Consider the following 23,841-nt stretch of genomic DNA (forward strand, 5'->3'; position numbering starts at 1 on the left):
CTTCCCACAGACTGTGTCAGTGCCAAAATAACTCTTGAGCTTTATAAACATGACAGATGATACGCAACCACGTACTCAGCTTTTGTTTGGGTCCTTTTCTGCTGACTTTCAGGAGTGCCCTTTGGTATTTTGTCATTGCTCTCACAACTGGTATAACTGTATCACTAACTACATACTTATAACTTATCCATGGGCTCCCCTGAAATAAGCATAAATAACACTAATTAAAGTATTTGCCTTCCACATGTACATGAGAACGCATTTCAGACACTGAAGAAGTCAAAATCCCAATAAACGATAAGATAGTGGAGTTTTAACAGTTTAACTGAGAGTGGCAGAGATTGGGGGTGATTTGCAACTCAGAGAGGAAGCAGCTTGTCTCACTCCAGTGGGCTGGGGGGCTGTGGAGTTTCTTGGTCCCTGCTTTGCACTGCTCTGCATCTCAGAGTAATTACAGCATCCCACTTGCTCCACTCTCTGGGGTGTCCTTCTTTCCTTTTTGACAAAACACTCTCCTTTCAAGCAGAGATAACAGAGAGACCAACAGACATTTTTCCCACAGGAAACCTGTAAGTAATATTTCTCAGCAAAATATCTGATTACCCAGATGCATTATACAAAGTATATAGTAATTTTTTATTGCAGTGCCTGGCAATGCAAAGCCACCGGAGGACAGACATAATTCTGGCTCAGTAGTCTGAAATGCACCTAATAAAATGGGAAAATCATGAACTCAGGAGTAAGGCATCTCACATCTGGTAGGAACAGCACACTGATTAAGAGTAGACCATATGTGCAGACACCTTTTGCCCTCCCTCACATCAGCTCCAGCCTTCAGCAGGCTGCACTGTTGCAGTACTCAAGCGAAGTTCTCCCTGTGCCCTGGCTCCCAGGGGTCACACTATTTCTCTTTGCACAAAGGTGAACTCAACACCTCTTTGGTGTTCATTCATCAGCCTGAACTGGACTCTTCTGTTTTGCTGCTTTACTTTCAGGCCGACCAAACATGAGGCATCTTTACCCACAGGGAAACTGTATTCGGTACTTCTGGATTTTAAAAAAATTCTGAGTCTCCAGAAGCATTTTACTGATGAGTAAGTGAGGTTCACAACATCTAATTGCACAGGTAAGTGAACCAAATGTTGCTCTCAGAAGGCATTTTGGTGAGCTGAGCCCCATGGCTGGTTCTGGAGCCCAGGGTGAACAGCAAGAACTGTGACAATCAACAAAACCCACAGAATTTGGGGCTGCCCTCACAAACTGGGGGCAGAAGGGGGAAAGTTGTGACTTCCAATCTATTAATCTCAGACAACGTGTGCTCAGACAAGATATCTGCCAATTTAGGAAACCTGCACAAACAGTTCCTGATCTGAGTGAATTCTGCAGATTTCAACCTCTCAGGTAAGCGCCAGCTGTGACAGTCTGTCAAGGGAAGAGAGAATTCCCTCTTGCCCCCAAAGCAGATGACTTTTGTGATGACAGTAAAGGGTTTTGCACAAGTGACAAATGAGATCAAAGGCAGGCAGGCTGCAGAGGGAGGGGAACTTACAGTGTTCATGGCACCTTGCAAGAAGCTCCAGGTCATCTGCGTGGTAGTAATCATACCCTGACGTTCCCAGAACCTCAAAGGGTAAATATCCTATAATAGGTGGAGCCCTAGAAAGGAAGCAAAGGGCAGGGAATGAGCACAAAACCTGATAGTTTGACATCTGGCAGATAGGCTGTGACACCAGCAACAAAAACCTCATTCGTTCAGTCGGCAGGGAAATCAGGAATGGTTTTTCACATACGCAAAAAGGTATCTTCATATACTAACAAAACAAACAAAAAAAAAACCACAGCGAGGGAGAGGTAAAAATTGAGAAAATGAAAAGGTGTGTGTTTACTGTTTCACAGCCTATTCATTACGTGGGTGTAGAGAAAGGCATGTACGTATGTGAGTGACTCAATTCATTAAGGATGCTTGTGAGACACGCAGCTTGAGAAACGCTACGGCTGCTCCTGTGCACAACAACTTGGAGCTGGAGTAAAATTATCCAGTAGGTTGGATGTAAATGTCATCTCTGGTAGGAACTGGAGAAGAAAGAGCAAGTGGGAAGCTGCAGCGTGTGTCAGGACCAGTTTGGGGAAAAGAAAAAGCAATGGCTCTCACGGAAAAATGTAGGAAATTATAGCCAGCAAAACTTCCTATACTGGTAGTATTGATAGCAATAGGTATGGGGCAGATTTAGGACTGCTTTTGCTTTGGCAGGTAGATAAGGAATCAATGAAGTATTTGGGTAGGCACATTGCAGTGACTTACTTCATTACTGTGCTGTCATTTCTAGATTTTCCATTTTCTAGGCAAAATATGAGTTTTGGTTTTTTCAAAGAAGTGTCCTAACAACACAGAGCATGTGCACAGCCTTCACTGGAGCCTGATAGTTTATGACTATGAAACAACACTGAAATGTGAGGAGAAAACCACTGTTTCTGTCTCTCCTCCCCATGTCAGCATGCCACCCTCCCTCCTCCAGCACTCAGGTACACTCCTGCTCGCACCAGCTCAAGCTCCACACTCCCTCAGTGAGGCAGGACCTGTGCTAACGTGGCTCCACCTGTTTGTTCTGGCTGCAGGATGTGCTGATAGTGTGGGGCTCACCTGCCAATATCAGCGTTTTTCGTAGCAATAAGGTGGTGGTGTGTTGGTGAAATGGTTAACGACCCAAAATAGGGCAGGCTGAAGGGGATGGTACCTTATCAAACCTGCCTCCCCCGCTGCCTTTCTCTTGGTATACTGAGTGCTCTTAAGGAAGGTGAGTGTCAGAAAGTGGCTAAGAATAGAAGCAAAAAGTGATTTAAATGTAGTACATTTGGATTTGGATGGATCAGTCCTGAGTTCCTTGGTTATTAACATGGGAAGTTCTCTCTTGGCTAAGGCACTCAGCTCTCATTTGCACTCTTGAGAGACACAGTGCATGCAGATTAGTCAACTAAAGAGAGCCCAGGCAGGTCTATAACCTCCCTCTTCCCCACAGTTGCAGGCAGGCTGGCACCAGATGGGAAATGGGAGGAAAAAGAGGACAGCTAGGGGTCTGCTCAACAGCAGTCCCTGGAGGATCAGGGTGTGAGCAGGAGCTCCTGAGTCCCAGCACAAGGGGTTAGCTGGGAAAGCCGGTTCTCCTCTCAACAGCAAACCTCTTGAAACAGAGTGTGCTGAGTACACAGTGGTCTCTGCCACAATGCAGCTTTATTTATTCAAGTAACTTTTCATAGAGCACTGTGTTCCTTTCCCTCACGTGACCCAGATTTCTGTTAACGATGATAATATGAGTATTTATGAAAGTGTCCTTCCTTGCTGTCACTTTGGCAGAATGCATCACTGTCTCTCCTATTTTTAATGACATACTTCTATTCAAGACTATAATGTCTTTGAGATGCACATCAGATAAACACTTAAGCTGATCAGGAAAGTATTATGCTTTCCTGAATATTGCCAGGGCTCTTTGTATGAGAAAGCAACCACAAAATGTTCCTCATCTGTCATCTCTCATTGACAATGAGCTGCCTTGCCTGTGGAGCAATTTAAAAGTGTTTTGTTAGCTTAAGTTCCAGCCTTGAGACCTGCAACTCGCTGTGCAAATGGGAATGCACAGTCTTCAGAGAGCCTTTCAGATGCACTCTTCTAATAAATGAAGGGAAAATAGAAACAGTACCACAGTGCAGAAGAGGAATAGATCATTATCAAAGCTGACAGGCTTTCTTCCTCTACACATATTTACAGATAGACCCAGAATACAGATTTTTCCTGTTTCTCTCATGTTTATCCAGATCTATGGAATCCTTTTTGCACTATCTATCTTTACTCTGTTTTAAGTTGTGATCATGATAGGAAAGGTCCCGGTTCCTGCTCCTGCTGGGAACCCTCTGCCCCTGCTGATGGCATATCTCAGCATCAGGCAGCCTGTGTTGATGCAAATAAGCAAGAAAGAGCAACATTTCACAGCACCCTGCAGACTGTACTGGAGAGCAGTTTGAATCAATGATTAAATGAGACAACCCCCACGATCTCATGCTCATTCTTGGGTTTGGGCTCACTGCTTACATCTGGGGCTGTCACAAGCTCTGCCTCAGCATCTGCATCAGCTTAATTTCCTCTCAGTGACAATGGTTTCCTCGCCAGGGATATCAGTGGGACTGGAGTGGCTGCAAGCACCCAGCACGGAGATTCCTCTCTGAGTCATAACCCAGGTTCATCAGAAGACTCTTTGTCAGGTTTCAAAGTAGTTCCTGCTCACCTTATTCACAGGAGCTGCTGGGACACAGCAGCTCACTCCACCAGTGAGGTAAGGGGCTTAGGGCTCTTTTACCATCTTTAACATTAATTCAGCTGATTCTGAAAACATGCATTATTGGACAGGCCAATTAAAGTCCAACAAAGCCACTCCAGTGAGATTTCCATACACCAGTAATGATCTGACTGTCTCAAACCACACAGCATCAACTGTAGGGCTGTCACAGGGCCAGTTCCTCCATGCTTTAAAATATGATGTGTGAGGGACACATCTTGTGTATTACACAAATGAAAGTTATAAAATTAATAAATTAATAAGTTATAAATTAATAATAATTTATATTTGCTCTCTCTCTTTCTTGCTCTAAATGTGCAGATGATATTTAGGTTTTTTCCTCATAGATATTTTTTCCTTACAGCCTTATTTACTAGTCTTCTATTTCTAGTAATTACTATCTTTGCACAGCTCATGAGGCGAGGGATAGTGGAAAGGGTAGGATTTTGCAACGTGCTTATGCATACATGTCAAATAAAGAGAAGTAAAAGAGTGAATAAAACCCTCTAGCTTCTTTTGAAGAAAATGAATCCTATATTAATCAGCTTAATAAAGCAGTTCCAGTCTGTTTCATTCACCAAGCTGAATCCTAGCCCACCATATGGCATTGTCAAAAACTAATATAAATTAAATCTTAGAATCTGCTGTTTTTTCTTTTATTTTCATAAATGCCATCATTTCTCAAGGCGAAAAATCAAAAATTTATTGACACCACAAAAGACTTAGAAGGATGCCTGGAAGATGTAGTGGTAGAACAAAAGAACTAAACCCATACAGGGAACAGGACTGACATTGCTCAGTTTCAATGACTTATTATCCTGGTGAAGTTAGACATTTTTCTAGATGTTTTCCATCATTTTATACAGTTTCTTACCTGCCTAAAATATGGAAAAGAGTGAAGCACTTAAGGATGCCTAGTAAGTTCACAATAGTGTTACTTACTCAGTCGCACTTAGTTAGAGCTATTCCTCTTGGGATCTCTGGCAAAAGCTACACAAAAAGTTTCCTATTTTTAAACTACAGTTTATTTATTCTTCTGTGATTAAACCCAAATCTCTTACCTGTGGTCCAAGAATAAAAACTTCCATTCTAAACTATGCCTCGATGTAAATTCTTCACATGGCTCTTCAACGTTGCAGAGCTCCTGCAAAACAGTTGGCACATTGAGACATTTAATTCTGTGAAGTGACAAAAGGAGCCTGCTATCAAGACCAAGGATGCATCCTGTTGATATAATAAACCATAGCAAAATGCAGTGCTCATAAAGTCCTTGACTTATTTTCCTCTAAGGAATACATAAGCCTTGTTTTATGGATGCACGAACTGATGAAAAGTGGCTGAATAATTTACCCTGAGCTGAATTTCAGAGCTAGGATATATAGTCCAAGGGTCTCATCTAGCACTCTGTAGGCAAAATTCCCCAGTTTTTTGCAAATATTGGCATGTGAATATGGATAACGGAGCTGGCTGATGCCCTCCTGAGCAAGCAGCACCTACGGTCGTTATCCCTGTCGTAACTGCATTGCACCACGGGACACTTACAGATTAGCAGAAAGAGCCCAGGAAACGTGGTTTCAACCATGACACACTGTTTCAAGGTGCAGGTGGCTTCCTTACACCAAGGGTGGCGGGATGCACGCCTTTGAAGGTTGCAAATTCCCAAGCTCACCTCATCTTGGTGCTTGCGTTGGGACATCCCATCGCACAACCAGCTCTTCTCAAAAGCAGCTCCCGCTTCATTCCTCACCTTTCCAAAATACACTCCCAAGCACAGCGGTGTCCTCTCTTTACTGAATCCCTGCACAGACACCCCGTGCTGCTCCCCGAGGGGCTGCTGCAGCCCGGCTCCCACACACCCATGGAGTGCCCACGGCAGCTCCACTGGCGGGCACCAGCTGAGCCCCACACAGAGGGCAGAGGCGGGCACAGGGCTCTCACCTTTAAGAACTGCGGCGTGACGAGACGAACAGTCGCGACGAGGCAAATCTGCTCCTCCGTGGCTGACCTGAAAGCTCGTGCAATAGCTGACTCAAAGCCATTACAGGAGGGTGTAGGCACTAGACACAACCAGACAATTTATTTAAGAAGAAGAGGAAGGAGAGCTTTCTTTTCATGTCAAGACAGGTACAGTGACTGATGACACCCCAGCAACCAACTCCTCCTACCCACAAAGTGATGCCACACTGATACACGCTGACGTTATGTAAAGCATGACCCTTTAGGCTCCAAGTTACAGGGCTGTATAACCACCTATCCCTGGCTTGCAGGGGAGCTTTGTAACCCAGCTCTGAGCAGCTCAGAGTGTGCAGCTGCAGTCTACCTGTCAGCCTTTCTCCAGGTCACCATTTGCAAGATTCAGGATTTTACAGGTATATCAAACTATTTAATCTTTGTAAAGTGTCATTTCAGTGCCACGAGTGAAACAGAACAGTATGTTTTACTGGTTATTTGAATGAGTAGGCTGCTTTGCAATTGGCAGTGGGTCAACTGGAGGCGTTATCAGTCTGGTATCAGCTTTAGGCACAGCATGCAGGAGAGTGCACTCCTCTGATCTACAGCCTCATCACCACTTTTGTATCAAAAACATATTCAATATATCCACAGCTCATTTCATCCCTGACAATTACAGGGCATTTTCAGCTGAAACAAGGTCTTTAGGATGCTACAGATCAGGACACAATTTAAAGGAAAGAGGTGAAGAAGGTAGGCTGGAGCAGTAACTTACCATGAGTAAAATATTTAAAATCCACTACAAATTTCACATATTCATACATCAGGGGTTCATTTGGATCTAAACTGCCTCTTGCTAAATGGCAGCAAAACTCTATTTGTTTTTCTGCTGAAATGAGAGAAAGAGAGAGAGACACAGGCAATGTTATTAGAAGTCTGCACTTTAGCACACTCACATACTGAATTTATCTAGGTGCTTACACCAACCCTGCTGGGATGCTCTTGAAACCCCAAAGTAAATATATAAATACTAGGAGCAATTATCAGCTGGTTCTGCTTAAGGAAATGTATTCTCACCCTTTCTCCCGTGGCTTTGTAGTCACTCCAGTACTCTGGGTGTGAAGCCCTGGCTACACCAGTCAGGGGGATTTTCCCCTGACTTCATAGCTTGCAGAATTTCATGCAAAGCAGTTACATGCCATTGCAGCACTGTGCTCTGGCTCTGCTCAATAGGACCCAGATCCAAAGGGCACTGAACTCACCCTCAGCCTCTCCATTAAGAGTGGAGGGCACCGTGCCAAGCTCTCATCCAGTTTTCTGCCCCAAGTCTGAACTCTATGGATTAGACCACACGGCCTTCAGCCAGGGGGAAACCACCCTCAGGGCAGAGCATCAGCAGCACAACTTCCCACTGATGCTCACGGGGCACCAGTCCTGCTCAGCCATGGTGAACCCACTGGGAAAGGGGGATGCCAACACAGGCTTGGTAAAATGTGGATGACAGGAAGATGCTGCTGCCTGCTCTGGTGCTGGGGATGTTTTCTAGGAGAAACAGACATTCTGGAGCGTGGGACAGCAGCCAGCAATACAGATCTGGATGGACTGTTCAGATAGGAAGGCTGATGCTTAAGTTACATTAGAGTTTCTCTTGTGCCCTGAGACATGCAAGCTTCCTAAGGAACACAGGCTCTGCCAAAACCCTGTGAGATTTCTCCAACCATTTTCCTTTCCCTAAGCCCTCACTCCTTCCTCAGGTTCAGTCCCACCTGAGGAAAAACATCTAGTGAGGGCAACTTCACTGTCCCATGGGACAAAGCAGACAGCAAAACAAAGACTGTCCAAATCAAAGAGCAAGTACTGGGAACACATAGGAACATTAGATGATGTGGTGCACTAAAACCCACAAATGCAGCAAAACAGCAGTGGCAGGCAGAAGAATTAAATAGCTGGAGAACCCTGTGCAGGCTCCCCTGGGAGCTGTTCATCTTTGGCAAACTTCCCTGACCGACAGACAAGAGCAGAGCTTACCATTTAGAAAATCAGCTGCAACAGGATCTGTCATGAGCACATGTGGAGAAAGGAGCTTGTACACTTCGCTCTGTTCCCGCTCAGGCAGAAAGTTTAATATATTTTGGTCCACCAAATCTGACTGATACAAAAGAATGCTTTGTCATGTTCAGCAGTACAGCCTGACACAACCACACACCTTTTCATCCCACAGCAGAGCACAGACACTCCTGGTCTAGCTGATGCCTAAGACAAGGAAGCCCAGTCAATCTGCAGATGGATCTAGGGCAGAACACAGCCCTTAGGTTATTTTACCCCAGGGTTAATATCTATTTCTAAAATGTTGAACAAGTCCCAGAGTTTGCCCCCTCAGTTCAGGGAGATGCAAGTAGGAGAAGAAACCCTGGTACCACAGGAATGTAACATGATGATAAGTATCATTTCAAAATGAAAATTTGAAGCATTTTCATTTGGAAGCATGACAGAAGTGAGAGAGCTCCTCCTCACATCCTCTATTTGTCTTCTAGGCTGAACATCTGGCAAAATCAGCTTAACCTGCAAGTGATTCAGTGCTGATCAACCCACACATCCTGACTAAAGGGGTTCTACCAAAATGTCAGCGTGGATTTGTTCTTTGCAGACCAGGACATTCAGCTAACCATGTGCTCAAATTGTTGGTGCCTCATGCTTGGCACCAGATAAAGAGAAAAATGTTTTTGAGGGGCCAAGCTGAAATTTATGCACCTGACAGCTAACTGGTTTCTAGAAATTCTCCCAGAAAACTCTGAGGCCACACATTTGTTACTCAAGACTACGGGATAGAAGTAGGAAAACCCAATGTCATCAGAAGAGCATAGATTTAGTCCTGAAATAATATTTACATTATCTAAAAAGACCTTCAGCACCGATTTCACAAACATAACATTTTCAATGTACCTGGCTGGACACCTCCCAGACCATCTTTTAGATGTGCAGCCAAGTGATGAGCTACGGGTACAGTGATTTTGCACAGCTGATTTTTTTTTAGATAACTCACAGACCCTGAGAGAGAATCTATTATTCACAGGAAGCTTGAGAAACTACCTAACAGTTTGTTGGTTAACCCCCACACCAGTCAGTTGCCTCTTTGGTGGGACAAAATCAATCCCCAGGCCTGCAATGACAGGTTGCACCAAGGAGGGGAATGAGCTTCATGTTGAGTGGTCAGAACTTACCGGTAAGTGTCCGAGCAGAGATGAAACACTATCAGATACATAAATAATAATCCCATCAGTGGTAAGAGCAATGAGAAAGCCATCCAGTGCCTAATGATAATAGACAGACAAAAAAGAAGAAAAAAAATAATTATGCAAGGTAACAACTTAGAATATAATAGACTAATTGATTCTTTAGTGATGCTTCTAACAGCCTAAATTTAGCAGAAGCTAATCATGGAAATGATAGTTCAATGTGGGAAACCAAAAATTATACATGCCGTCTAATTCAACATTCTTCTTATATTCTTATTTGCTCATTATTGTTAAATTGACTTGTATTTTTCACCCAGTGAGCAATTATTTAACATGAAGCAAAACAGGGATGCTTAGAATTTCGACACCCACACAATCCCAGTGACTTCAGTCGCTTCATTATGTGTTCTGAGTTACACAACTGAGTTAACAAACTCAGTGCGTAAGGAGATGGTAGATATCATCACAGCAAACCCAGCACTGTGGATGGATGGGTGGATGGATGGATGGATGGATGGATGAGGAGAGATAGTAAATTGATACAATGATTTATTTTTAGCAATTTATGGACAACATAGAGAAGATTTAAAGCCTTATTTATTTTGATTAAAGTACTGGTTTGTAAGGCTAGTGACAAAACAATTTTAAGGCTTGTTTTGTTCCCCTTTCATGTTCGCAATGATTTCTGTCCCAGAGTCAAAGCTCTCTGTCCCTTTTAAGTCACTGCCTGTGCTTTCCTCCTTGAGTGTTCTCCCTGTTCTTCACAACATCTCCTTGTACCATTTACTCAGTGTCTGTCCCTATTCTTCTTTAACATCAAGATCTGGGAGGTTTAATAGCTGGCCAGCACCGTGCACAAAGCCAGCTCTTCTAAAGACACTGTTAGGTTGCTCTGCACCTTGGATACAGGGAGCCAAAGATACAGCACTCACCATCTGCCCCCACCTCACTGCCTTTGCTCAAAATAAGTCCTCTCTGGGAGAAAAAACAGTGACTTCAAGCAAACTGCTTAACTGGGTAAGTCTAACAAAGTCCAGCAAGCCAGCAATTATTAAAGGGCTCGCTCTCCCCGCCACTTTGCAATCTAAGGGGGGAATTTGTTTTGATTCAGCTGGAACAAGCAGCTTGTTTGGTGAGAGAGATTCCCAGAAAGAATGAACAGACTTTTCCAGGGAGGTGAGTCATGACATCCTGATGAAAAGGAGTAACTAAGACACTGCAGCACCTCCCAGTTCAGCCCAGCATACACCCTTATTTTGGTGGGGCAAAGAGCAGCAGCTGCCCACACAGGGTAGGAGATGTCCTTGCCAGAGGAGCACGAGCACAGACCCAGAGCCACAGCCTTAAGAAAGGAGAAATGCAGGCTTGGGGGGTGTTTCTAGACCAGTGAAGCATTTTAGAGGTGGGAGTATCGGAGCTGTTCTCCTGAATGCACTTAAAGGCAATCCAAGCAATCCAAGCACAAGAGACAGCACTCGCATCACAAGTACAGCAGCTCACAGCAAGCAGCTGCAGAGGCAGCAGAGCTGAAGCTGCCTGGCTAATGGGATGTGGGAGGAAGAGAGCTGCTCTGCTTTTTTCAGGTCCTTTCAAGTTTTCCCTAAAACTGCTAGCTCTAGCAGCTCTTCTGAGATGGGAAATTCTCTTTTTCCTCTCTCACCAGGCCAAAACTGGGCCAAATCAGACTCCATTCCTAAATGAAAAGCCGTTTATCTTTCAGGGGAAGCAATCATATTTTTAATTCTGTGTCTGCAAAGCACATTTAGCACACTGGTCTCTGTCAGATTTGTATTGTATGTGCCAGCAGAGTAGAAATCATTAGCATTGGGACCTACAGGTGAAAAGGAACTGTGCATCTCTGAACTACTCCACTGAACTGATTGCTTCTCACTAATCTGTGCAGCTTTAATTTCTTCTTACCTCTAACATCAACTGGGTGAACTCCTCGTTGCTAAGAAATGAAGGCTTCCAGTCTTGTCTAATCTCACAGGCTTCTGTCTGTGCTGTGATTTCTTAAAGAGAAAACATCAAAAAAGCAACATGACTCATGCTACTTAGATTTTTTTTTCCTTTTCAAGTAACACTAGATTTCTTTAAAGAGGGCTTTCAGAGGAATCATCCACAGATCTTCACACAAACCCTTCTTGCATGCAACAGTCGTTTTCTATGCCATCACAATACAAATACATTAGAAATCAAGAAAGGGAAATGAAGACATTTCGGGTAGTCTGAATATATCCTTCAAAAATTATGGTCAGTGGACTAATTTCAGAGCAGTAGAGCATTCCTGTGAGCAAGGGGTGTCTGTGACTCTGGAGCTGTTTCAGTAAGGCTCTCAGGAGTGCCCAGGCAGCAGGAAAGGCTGCACCCAGTCATCTCCTAATCCAGGAGACCTGGGAGCATGGCATAGAATCCTCTTTCCCCTCGCTTTTGTAGTGGGTGCTGTTCCTCAGTTTTTCCTTCCCTATGCTCTGTTTGAGTGTGCAAAGCAGGCCAGGGGATGTGGAGACCATTGATGGAAAAGATGTCTCTGCATTAAAGAGAATCTTTTCAAATCTATCTGCATTTAACTGGTCAGCAATTTAGCCCATTTCCTGAGGCCAACTCCTGTGCCTTATTCTGCCCCTCACTTAGGCTCATGCCTCTCTCTGGAGGTCTGAGATGCTTGAGAAAAAGAGTTTTCCTTTTCTGAGTGGAAACTCAGTGTCTGCTGGGCAAATGCAGAGCCAGCAGCCTCCAGTACCTTTCTGTTTCTGTAGGAAGTCGATGGTCCTCTGCAGTATTGTGGACTTGTCCATCTTGAGAGGGTGGCCATGGCCCTGCAGCATCGTGCAAAGCTCTTTAATGAGGACATTGAACTGGTCCCTCCTCTTCTTTTCAGATTTGTTGCGTGATGCCCTGAGCGACAGGAACATAAATGCCACTAAGCAGAATGAAAGAGCTGCAGCTCGAACCAGGGTGAGGCAAACTGCCCTGTCCCTGCAAAACACTGTGTCGAGTCTAGCTGCAGAAACACAGATTCCAGCCAGAAACACTAGTTTCCAGCTCACATTAATACAATTTAAGAATGTTTCATTAGGGCTTTCCCTTCCATTAAAAATGATAAAGGAGGAAGCAAATCCATTCAGTGTTCTTTCCAATGCTCGTATCTGAGAGAACCCTATTTTCATACAACATCTTGCAGGAGTAATTAATTTGCTTTACAAGTGTATTAATGATGATACATGCTTCCTGTGATCTAGGTTGAGTTTGGTATGCAGAAAGCATTTCCATTCATATTCTAGTTGGCATTTGGAGGTTCTCAGATCCAGCATTTACGTTCACAGCCATCTCTGTTTTGGCACTTGTGTATGATGACTAATTAGAACTGAGCCAAATGCTTCTCTGATGGGAGACTAACTCATACCCGTGCTAAAGCAGGACTACTCCCTAAGTTTATATCCCAGGTGGGTAGTACTGCTTGATGCCAATAAAATCTCAGGTCAGAAGTCCTGCATCAAGATAATAAATATTTATCATGGGATAACGTGAGATCCTAAGGGCACAACAATGTAATTTAAGGACCACTCAGTTGATTAACCCATGGTAGGAGTGGGCAAACACTATGAGAAGTCTGAGAATGGTGACTTAATTATGTGGTGTAAACTGCAGGGGGCTTTGACATCAGTACTGTCAAGTCCTTTGTCAAGCACTGGACAACACAGCATTTACAGTTCTCCTCCAGGCATGAATCCTGACATACCTCTTTGCCCTGTCCTTCTCATCTTCATCCATCAGTTCGTTTACACAACACAGGGCTCTGGAAGGAAAAGACAGAAATACTTACCGAAATATATTTCCTGATCTTGCTAAGAATATCAAAATATGGAGCTTACTGGTTTGTACTTTAAAGCCTCCAGGATGTTTCAATCTTCCCTTTCCCAAACTTCACTCTTGTTATGTACTTCCTTGCTTGCTCGGTCAGCTACTGAGGCTTGAGGAGTGAAGCCGTTTAGCTACACTCCCATACAACTACAATAACCACGACCCTGGAGGGAAAGAGCTGCAAGCCAGCAGCCCTTCAACCTGCCTTTGTACTCCCCTCTGCACCAGGATAGGGAATCCTGCTGAAGCACTTCACTCTGCACAGGAGTCAGCATCTTCCCTGCAAATGTGAGAGCCGATTTGACACTGATGTCTGTACCAGGCAGCACCTCGCCTGGCCCTGTTTTGGGAAATCACAGGCTGCCAGTTGATTTCAAGCACTGCACTGCTTGAAATACATCTGAGACTTCTTTCCCAGTGGAAGGACATAGGAGAAAGAAAGAAACTGTGCTAATCCCCTAAAGGATTAGTATTAGGCCAAGCAGGGTACTGTCAGGATATCTAAGAGATGATATGGTAGACAGGTTCATCCAAAGCATCCTGCAGCCAATGACTGCTGCTTGAGCCTGTGGACTTCCCCCCCCATCATCTGAGCTGCGTCCTAGCATTGGGGTTCACACCCAAGACTTCAAATTAAAATTTCCTCACCTGGCACTAAGCAAGGAAAAGAAGGGAATGTGACCTGGGTTCCCCGGATTCTATATGTTCCTACATCAGAACAGCCATTTTGAGCTGCTGCCTTCGCCTTACCTGTTCTTGCAGCACAGGTAAGGAGAACAGTTGGCAACAACTTCCTGTAAGGACACAGTGCTCTCGAGCCCCATTAAATGATGGAAAAATCAACACAAGTGTAACTTCTTCACTGGTGCTTTGCTTTCTGTGACTCAGATGAGCTAAGTCCGAGGGGCGGGAAGCCAGGCGGGTGCAGGTGAGACAGCTGCCGTCACTCCATGCTGCGTCGCCTGGGTCAGCTCTGCTGGGTTTTACCTCCCTCAGAGACCTCCAAAAAGGAAACCACACCCTAACCAGCATCAGCACCAATCTGCCTCCACCTCTAGCGAGCACTTTCCCTGCAAACCCCTCCCACGTTGCCCAGCACCCAAGGAGCATTTTTCAATAGGTACATCCAAAAGATTTTTTCTGTTTTGAGACTACTCCAAGCTCAAACAACTTGGCGGCTATACAAGGAGCACAAAATAAAACCACCCACAACTGACAGGACACCAAAGATGCTGCTCACAGTAAAAGCTACAAAATTTTATCCTTCCTTCCCTGCTCCAGGGCAAGGATCTCCCTCCCTGCAGACGACCTGGGCAGAAGAAACTGTATGGATTCTTTTGTTCCAAAATATGAATGCACTCCATGGGGAGGGAGTGGTTCTTACTGCTTGAGTCACCAAAAGCTACAAGCCAAATTAGAAATTACCTGTTCTACTCCTCAGATTCATCAGTCCAGACTGACAGAGTGGGCTTAGCACTTCTTATCACCATGTAAATAGAGACGGAGAAAAATTAATCCTGGAATGAAAAGCAAGTCCAGTTAAAACACAGTTGCAGGCAAGACATCCTAGAGAGCAGCAATCACTTCAATCTGAGAAAAGTCTACCACCACAAATTAGAAACATGCTCAAGTATGACTGATGGAAGCTCAGCAAAGCCTCCAGCAGTGGGAGCTGGACCAAGTTCTTGGGCTCCTGGCCGAGAACTATATCTGTGGGCACTACAGCCACCACAGAAGCAGCCTGGGAAAGCCAATGTGACCTCTCATGTGCAAAAAGCCATGTGGCCCAGCAGGGAAGGACACACAAGAAGCTGGCTGGAAAACTGCTACAAGGGACACATGTCAGGCGAGTGCATTGGAGAGGGCAGCCAGGACAGGGTGGGGACATTGTGAGGCTGAAGCTTAACACCATGAGCAACACAGATCCTGGAGAGTGATACAGTGACAGGACTTGCAGAGGAAGTTTAGGTGAGTAACTCAAGAAAACAGTCCAAATTCCTGTTCACTGACAATAAATGCAATTATGTCAGTCCGTGTGCTCAAAAAAAAAAAAATTGCCTCAGATAAAGTGATACAGTCACTGTAAACAGTAATATGGAAGTTACTGCAAGAGGACTGCATCTTCTGACACAGCAGAAGTACAAGGGTAAAATATAAAATATCTGATGTATTTCAGTGGTAAGTGAACCGGTAAAAAATGGAGTTGGGATGAAAGGATTATTTTCAGTTTGGAACATGAATTTCCAGAGAAATTATCACACAACTCCTGGCACCCTCAGTGAAGTTGCAACTGAAAACAACACCTGAGTAGCAAGTTTAAACTTAGAGGATCTGCTCTGCTTCTGTTCTTTCTCAGCAGTTGTACGCTGGTCAAGTTACATGCTTTTATTCCAGTTCAAAAGGAGTGTGTGATCTTATTTGTTACCCTACTGAGCTACTGCAGAGCCAAGGTGCTTATCACAGTCACTGCTGCTCATCCATCAGTTCCGTTCTACCACAACCCTACAGCTGTTTCTCTTCTAGAAGAACAATCCCTACAGAAGTTCTGGCGACCTGTGATAAATTCAGACATACGTAGATATAAAGGAAACTCATTTAAAGCAATGGGTTAAATTATGAAAAAAAAAAATGCTTGTGGATACACAAACAGATCTACCACAATTTTTCAGGGAACGTTCTTTGTATCCAGACTTAAGCAAGCAAAAATTCAGCCAAAGAAAAGGATTCTTCCCGAGCTTGGAGTGCAAAGCCTTATGTAGAAACTTTGCCCGTATGCTGCCCAACAACTGAAAACTCCCGGGAAGCCTGGCGGGTTTTCTGCCTCGTTCACATGGTTGGCCTGCCAGCCAACTTGAACAGCAGCAAGCTGAGGGAAGTTGTTTGGTCACCAAGAGAGTCAACACTCCAGTCATTGCTCACTGAGTCTAAACTGGGGAATGCAGAGCGGATTCTCCCGTCTCCAGCAGCAGTTATCACACCCTGCCGCAGCAGGGCTGGTGTGAGGTGCCAGGGGCAGAGGGGAAGATGAGGCTTCCTAATGGATGTGAGCGATGCCCTCAGGCAACACCAGACTTCGAGGTGCTAACAGAACACATGGCCATAAAAGAATTCACAGGCCCCAACACAAAGAGAAGCTTTTTGCATGATGCAGCAGGATGGTGAGCTAGAAAAAGTCTTAGTAGAAGACACCTAAGGACAGAATATTCTTAATCGGATTAAGCACTTCAGGACTACATTTAGCTAAGTGCTTTTTGTCTTGTTATGAGACAGAGCTAAATATAGTAACCAGAATACTTAAGAATAGTTTCATAAGGGTTGTACACACTCCTCAGCCAGATAAGGCACTTAGCACTACTGACAGCAGTATGTCTGCAGGTTAAGACTATTTTAAATAGCTCCAGATAGAATCTCTTTGACCTTAACTGTATTAACCAGAGGGATCAAAATTTATTTATTGCCTACTGAAAATCCTCTCCCTCCCTTAGACAGAGGGATTCCTGAACTCTGTGGGCAGGTAAAGAGGAAACTAGTCCATGTTGCTGGCATCATTTCTCACCCCACTTACAACAGGTGAGGATCAGCTTTCTCACAAAGCAGTGCACATCCATCACGCTTAATGCCCTCTGTAAAAGGAAAAGAATTGTTTTCTTTCTTTGTACAGGGAGTCTCAAAAAACATTCATAGCATTGTAAGGGCATGTTATGGTTTAGACTTTTCAAATACCACAGTATTTGAAGTTGTTTCCAGGGTTACAGAAAGGGTAATGCAGCCAAATGACAGCCTTAACAAGACAAATGGACTTCACAAACACACAGCTAATAGTTAAAGCATTACTCCATGTTATCTGCAATATTCTGGCCCATTTTTAACTGAAGAGAAAATGGAAGGGGGAATTTTTTAAAAATTCTTTGTTTTGCAGAACTGTCTGACTTCAGGAGCTATCTAAAACTGCAGACTTTTGACTAAAGAAAATGTTCATTTATTGACTTGCTGCAAATCATCAAAATATTAACATTACCTTAGGATAACTCTTAATGGAACATCACATTAGTAAGAATTATGCCCTGAAACCAACAGTTCCTATGAATGCTTCATTATAGATTTAGTTTAAATTATTTGGCTTTGTCACTAATGGCAAGGCAAAGATCATTCTATGTGTGATGCTGCCCATCGCCTCATGATCAGCAATGAATGAAGCTTTCACTGGTCACCTAAAAAGGGTCCCTAAAACCAAATGATTGGATTGCTTTTCCCAACCATAACAGCTGGTCTAATGAAAAACATTCACTATGCATAAAAACTTTGTTTTGCTTGTATTAAAATTTTCATGGAATTTTTCATTTCAGTAACACGCGGCAGTTAGGGACTCTTCAAATCTGCAATGTAGGAAATATTTTAATCATGGAAATGTGCTGTGATAATAATTTCCACAGATTTTACATGCAATGAATTAATCAGAGAGCCCTCAATTACAACATGCAGCACTGTGTGGCACAATGCAGCCATAAATAAGGGAGTTAATGCATTCTCCAGCAATACGATTTATATGTCAGTATGCCAGTGTTTCATTCTTCTTGAGGCAACAGGAGGGCATGACTGTGGTTGGCAGCTAAACAGCCGATTTCATTGTTAAAAGACAGAATTTATCCTCCTCAGTAAAGTGCTACTGATTCAACAACAAGATGCTTATGCAAATGGCATCTGAAAAACCAAACAGTGCGGCTGAATCTTTATGGTTGTTTAGCACAGAAAGGATCAGCACCTCTGCTGATGCCCAGGAGCACCAGAGCCCTGACCCTGGTCCTGTGCCACCTGCCTCTGGGCATTCTCCTGTCACACAGAGCATGGAGGAAAGCCATGGCAGCGGCTCTCACAGCCCTCCTCTGCAAAGGCCTTTCTCTTATTCTGAGTAGTCTCAACAACAAACTTGCCCATGTTTGGGACAAATGTTTGGAGTGGGCAGTAGCAGCAGTAGCTGTTCAGCACAGCTGTGGCATTCCCCTCCACCTGAGAATCCCACAGGGCACAGCCTCACCACAGCTCTGTCACAGCTTAGTGTGAAAGCACCACACAGACATGTAAAGGCTAAAGCAGGTGTGGCAGCTGCATATCTGCGTTATTTGATCTGCTTGCTTAATTTTTTCTGCTTGCATTTCACCCTCTATTTTCCTTGCCATGCCTTGCCTTCTGTTGTTCTTCACTCTTTCCTGCCCTTCTTCCACTTATCCCCCTTAGTTAACATCTATTGGACTGCAACTCAGAGAATCAGATCTTTCTTGAATGTACTTTCTCTAGGTCTTGTTGTTTCTTATATCACCTCCCTTCATCTTTCCACTGCTGCTGCTTCTCTGTGTTCTTCCCTTTCCCTTTCTCAAAAGAGAAAAAAAAAAATCTTACAGTGATCTCAGTTTTGACAATCACTCAGCCCTTTCACTGTGGGAACTTGGCTTGCCCAGGTCTGAGGCACACACAGCTATCAAGCTCTGTTTAGGGACACACTGCCTTAGGGATCATGCTAATGGGGATCTGAGGGGTGTTGGCTCCCACACCACACTGGCTTCAGGAGCACTGGGTCCTGTCCTGCCTGATAGCTCCCAATCCCAGTTTCAGACCCTCTTCTGAGGAACTGGGATCTCCCTCAGTTCAGTGGTAGTGCTGTGCAGCTCCAAACTTTACAGAAACACCACCCTACATCCACACCACGGGATGGCTGAGGGAAGTGGTCCAGCACAGCACACCCATCCATGGCAGCTAACACATCCTGTCAGTCTTTTGGGGTGTCACAGCACACACAGACATGCCATGACTGTACTTATATTTTCACACAACCTCTCTGTTTACTGGAACATGGGTGGTGGTGGTCAGTCAGTGAAGGAACCAAATGTTCTGTGTTCCCCCTTTGTTAACTTGTCAGAAGTGGACTTTTCGTGCCACTATTGTAACTACTGCATCTCAACACACTCACTTATCTACAGCCTACTCTCTCCTGGTTTATTGAGCTCTAAATTTAGCTTGTTACCTGTGACAGATTTATAACTACATTCATTTTAACAGTATCAGCTTCAGACAGAAGCTAAGAGGTGCCCAAAGAAAATGGATTATACAAAACAATTACGCCATAAAAAACGACTGTATCAGAACACTGTGATTCAGCACAGAAGTGAAATAAAAGATACAGGGAGGAACAATAGTGATGTGTTGGGTTTTTGTTGGTTTCGGCGTTTGTTTGGTTTTTTTACCAGCATATGGTGTTTCTGACAAAAGAAAGGCAGAAAAACATTAAGAACTAACAGATACTTGAAAACAAAAGACGAGTGTAACGCTTTGTTCTCTAGGATTTTTGTCAGATCCTGGTGAAAATAGCTGGCCAAGTTTGTTCTGTTCTAGCAAATTACTGAACCTTGCAGAGTAAAGAGACAACATTGTAGAATATTATTCATAATGTCTCTGGGGTTTCTGTAACAAGAAGAGCATGCATCTAATTAATTCTACCAATTTGTCTAATAGCCCCTTAAAATTCTCACAGCACGGCAAAATGCAGAACTGCTGATTCACCACCCCAAGCAGTAGAAAACTATACTTCTCCTGGCACAAGGAGGGAAGGATCAAAACACATATGCACATAATACTTCCCCTGCAGTCTTGGATGAATACCTGCATTCATTTCTGGCCATTCAGTTACTACAGGAAAGGTAAATGCGTGTTGTAGTATGAAACGATGATATCCAACCAATAAACAATTCTGTTAACACACCTGACTCAGACACAGAGCCAAATAATCCTCAAATAATAACACAGCTTTCCTCGTCGTGTAGGATGGGAGCAAAGACAGTTGTCCACAGTTAATCCTTCATCAGCAGTTGAGATGTGTGTTTTCATGGAACTACTTCCAGGAAAGGTACACAGAGATAAAGAGAAGGCAGGAATATTGAAAGCAAATGGTCAAAAGTCTTTTGAACAGAACGTTCTCCAAAATTTCCAGCTCTCAAAGCTCTGCTTCTGTGTGCAAATGCATGCGTGTGTGGGTGAGTGCATAGACACACATATATATAAACACATTTTACTTCAGAGCAATTTGCAAAAAAAAAAAAAAAAAAAAAATACTGAGAGCAATTTCTGCCCAGGAAAGCAGTGGTGACATTCAGGATGACTCCTGCAGTGCTCACCTCCTGATGCTGAGAGTTAAGTAACCATTCCTGCTGGGTGCATGGGAAGGGAGGTGAGCAGGGCTCCCTCGCTCCTGCCTCAGGCCACTTCCTATCATGTTCACTCCTCTGGCAAATCACAAAGGAGCAGGGGGTGTGGGAAGGTTAACCCAATAAATTTCAGCAATGAAAATAGTGGCTTAACAAGCTAAGAAAATCCCTCCCAAAGCCATTGGTTCTGCAGCTTAAGCAATTTGAACAGCATCTGATCACAAACCTGGCATCGAAATTCCAGCTCATTTCAAGGTTTCATTTGGAATAGTTTTAACACTACCAGAGCAAACAAGCTAGGAGCATTTTTAAAAGAAGCCAACACTCTGCTATGTCAGCAGAGTTATCTCCTGCCTGCAAAGAGGGTGCTGGGCACCCTGACACCTCCTGCTCTGTTTTCAGGGATCACCAGCTGGAGCGTCTCCCTGGGAGGTGCTGTGTGTTACTCCCACCAAGAGGACACAGTTTGCATCAACTGCATTGATGGCATTAAGTGAGGTTATCCCGTCCTTTTTCGGGTTTGGATTTTGTTTTGGCAACTATGTAGATACTAGGACAAACACGTCAAAGCTGCCTTTTTGGATGTGTTACCCTGAAATCCCTCTTGTAATTTCTCTTCTCTTCTGTTTACTATGGGTGAAACTCAGCCTAAGCAGAGAGCCACAGAAAGTCTGTGTGTCATTAAACTGCCTGCTTTTGTGCCTTATGTTCTCTCTGTGCACAGAATAAATGTAATCATTAGATAGCAAAGAAAACCAGCTATCTAATTAAACTAAATACCTTCTCGTCTACTTTTCTCAGTAAGAGAACACCCCCAGCAACTACCAGTTCACTGAAAGAGGAAATAGTAGCATTCATGTCTTTAGCTGTTCCCTTTTTCTCCTAAAACAATACATTTTTGCTTTGTTTCTTTGCTTTTCTCTGTTTTGTATATAAAATGCATTTCAGATGCTCGAGGATGGCACAGATGAGGAAACGAGCACTTCTGCTTTAGTTTGTTTGTGCTGGAGGTTGAACTCATACTGCAAAAACAAATATTAAGGCCTGAAGGCTGCTTGCCTTGCACAGTAAAACAGGGGTCAGGAGGGGGTCCCAGGTGGTTCCAGGACCACACTTCCAAAGTGCTCTGCTCCAGGAGGGGAAAAAGACTGTGTTTGACTTGGCTTCACATTCCACCTTCTCCTGGGTTGCAGGACCAGCAGATGGTGGGAGCTATTTATGGACTGGAGGATTTTCTTTCAAACTTGAACATCTTCTGTCTACAATCATTACTCCCCGGCTATCACCCTATAACATGCTGTGGCTCACTCCAAAGCCCAGTAGCAACCACAGTCGATCTCGGAGTCAGGATGCACGTGTGGAAGTGACGTACCTATCACCCATGAAAGCAAGAAGAGTGTAGCAGCTCCATAGCCCATTTCATGAAAGGAGTCTGATACTTTCAGGACTCTTCTGCTACCTGACCAGGTATTTAGCATAGCTACTCCACACCTGCACAGCAGGTCTGCCCCTGTCCAGCACACACAGACTGTATGTGACACAAATCGGAGCCTGCTGGAAGCACACAGCTTGCTACACCCGTGCTGCCCTGACCATGATCAGTGCTACGTGTCTGGATCTCTATTTCAAGAAAGGGCAATTCAGCTGCTCCTCTGCTGCCATTGGGCAGCAGGTGGGAAGGCAGCTGGAAGGGCTGGAAGCTGCACAGACAGTCTGTAGACAGCAGGCAACCTTCGCTCTGTCATTTCTGCACTTCCTTAGATCTGCTTGGTCCTCCACACAGTCTGGGGAGTCCTTCAGCCGGTGACGTGGGAGGTCTTGGAAGTCTGGTCCTTGTTCAGCATCCTTTGATTTCTACTGAACAAGGTCTACTTTTCTGATGCTTTGCAAGCAGCTTGCTGCCATCCTTTCTCCTCTCTAATGCTTTTACATCAGGAAGTCTCGGCACACTCTACAAACACAGTTATCCATCCTTGCTTGTACAAGTGAGGAAACAGGGCCACACATTTTACTTCTGTCTCTTTTTTACGAGTGTCCCAGTTTTGGGAAGCTGAATTTGAAACAGTAAATGCAGTTACAGCCTAATTTTCAGTAATACTGAAACCCAGCCTAAGCACCTACAAATACTAAACATTTTGGAAAAGCTTGACCTAAATCATTGACCTAAGGTCACGCAGCAGAGTTAAGAAGTGAATCCAGATGTCCTGATGATTAGCTCTGTCTATTGGCATTGAGTCAAGTCTTCCCTCCTAAAATAAGCTTCCTGAAGCATCTAAGACTATAGTCTTAGAACTCTGTTAAATAAGCAGCACTGGTAAGACCTGATTTTCAAATGAAGGAGGGGGAAAAAAACCCCAGTTCATTATTTTTCCCTCAAGTGATCACTGACTGACCAATGAAAAGGCAGCTCATAGTCATTTGATCTCAAACTTCTTCCTATAAATAAAAAAAAAGTGAAGATTCTTCTCCCTGTTCAAACAACATGAAGAAAAAAATGTTCTGCTTCAGTAATCCTAGACCTGAGTAATTAAATCTGCTCTCTGTTGCAATCTGTTTCCCATGTATATCACCGGCCTGGAATTTCTGGAACTTAATACATAAGGAAGTTATTCAATAAAGGGAAATACTATGGCAAAAGGATTACAGATAGGTCTGAATCAGACTGAAAGTCTCTCTATGACAGAGAAGAATCCAGCTCCTGATCAAGATTTCAACTTTTTGATTTCAGACAAAAATCTCAAATCCAAAGACTGACAAAATGGATCTGCCAGAGTCACCTCTCACCTCTGGTTCGGAGGCAGAAGAGATGAGAAAACAGGTTGAGGAGACCTGCAGCTGTATTGCAGCAGGAGAGGAAGAGCACTAGCTGTCTGTACTGTTTAACTGCTCAGTAGAATAGAATAGAATAGATCAGAATATTTCAGTGAAAAGAGACTTAGAATGATCATCTAGTCCATGTGCCTGACCACTTCAGGGCTGACCAAAATATAGTATTACAAGCACTGTCCAAATGCCTCCTAAATGTTGACAAGTTTGGGGAATTGACCACCTCTCCGGGTGGTCTCTCTAGGAAGCCTCTTCCAGTGTTTGACCACCCTCTCCATAAAGAAAAACGTCCTAATGTCCAGTCTGTGTAAAAGACCTGTGAGAAAATTATAAAGAGCTTTAGTAGTTAAAATTCAAATTCTCCCATGCAAGCTTACTTAGAGTTTTATCTACTTATCCATTAAATGAATATCAAAGGATTCACTGCAGCTGAGCTAACTG

General features: G+C 43.9%; 1 protein-coding gene across 9 annotated transcripts in view; it reads right to left on the reverse strand.

The window, feature by feature from the left end:
* The window catches only part of PASD1 (PAS domain containing repressor 1), a 98,095-nt gene that overhangs the window by 13,059 nt on the left and 61,195 nt on the right, over positions 1-23,841 (reverse strand). For 5 of the 9 annotated variants that reach the window (XM_050310220.1, XM_050310216.1, XM_050310215.1 and 2 more), the window contains exons 2-11: positions 14,804-14,895; positions 13,257-13,313; positions 12,258-12,412; positions 11,435-11,526; positions 9,500-9,589; positions 8,307-8,427; positions 7,054-7,167; positions 6,267-6,385; positions 5,390-5,472; positions 1,550-1,656 (exon numbers count right to left, since the gene is read on the reverse strand). In XM_050310220.1, the coding sequence (XP_050166177.1) occupies positions 1,550-1,656; positions 5,390-5,472; positions 6,267-6,385; positions 7,054-7,167; positions 8,307-8,427; positions 9,500-9,589; positions 11,435-11,526; positions 12,258-12,412; positions 13,257-13,288 (913 nt within the window). In that variant the 5' untranslated portion in view covers positions 13,289-13,313; positions 14,804-14,895. Of the gene's footprint in view, positions 1-1,549; positions 1,657-5,389; positions 5,473-6,266; positions 6,386-7,053; positions 7,168-8,306; positions 8,428-9,499; positions 9,590-11,434; positions 11,527-12,257; positions 12,413-13,256; positions 13,314-14,128; positions 14,753-14,803; positions 14,896-16,943; positions 20,350-23,841 lie in introns of those variants that run through there. The other 4 variants (XM_050310214.1, XM_050310212.1, XM_050310217.1 and 1 more) reach the window with 3 other exon arrangements.

The sequence above is a fragment of the Myiozetetes cayanensis genome, unplaced genomic scaffold (genome assembly GCF_022539395.1).
Source record: "Myiozetetes cayanensis isolate MyiCay16 unplaced genomic scaffold, myiCay2020 scf15, whole genome shotgun sequence".
Lineage (NCBI taxonomy): Eukaryota > Metazoa > Chordata > Aves > Passeriformes > Tyrannidae > Myiozetetes > Myiozetetes cayanensis.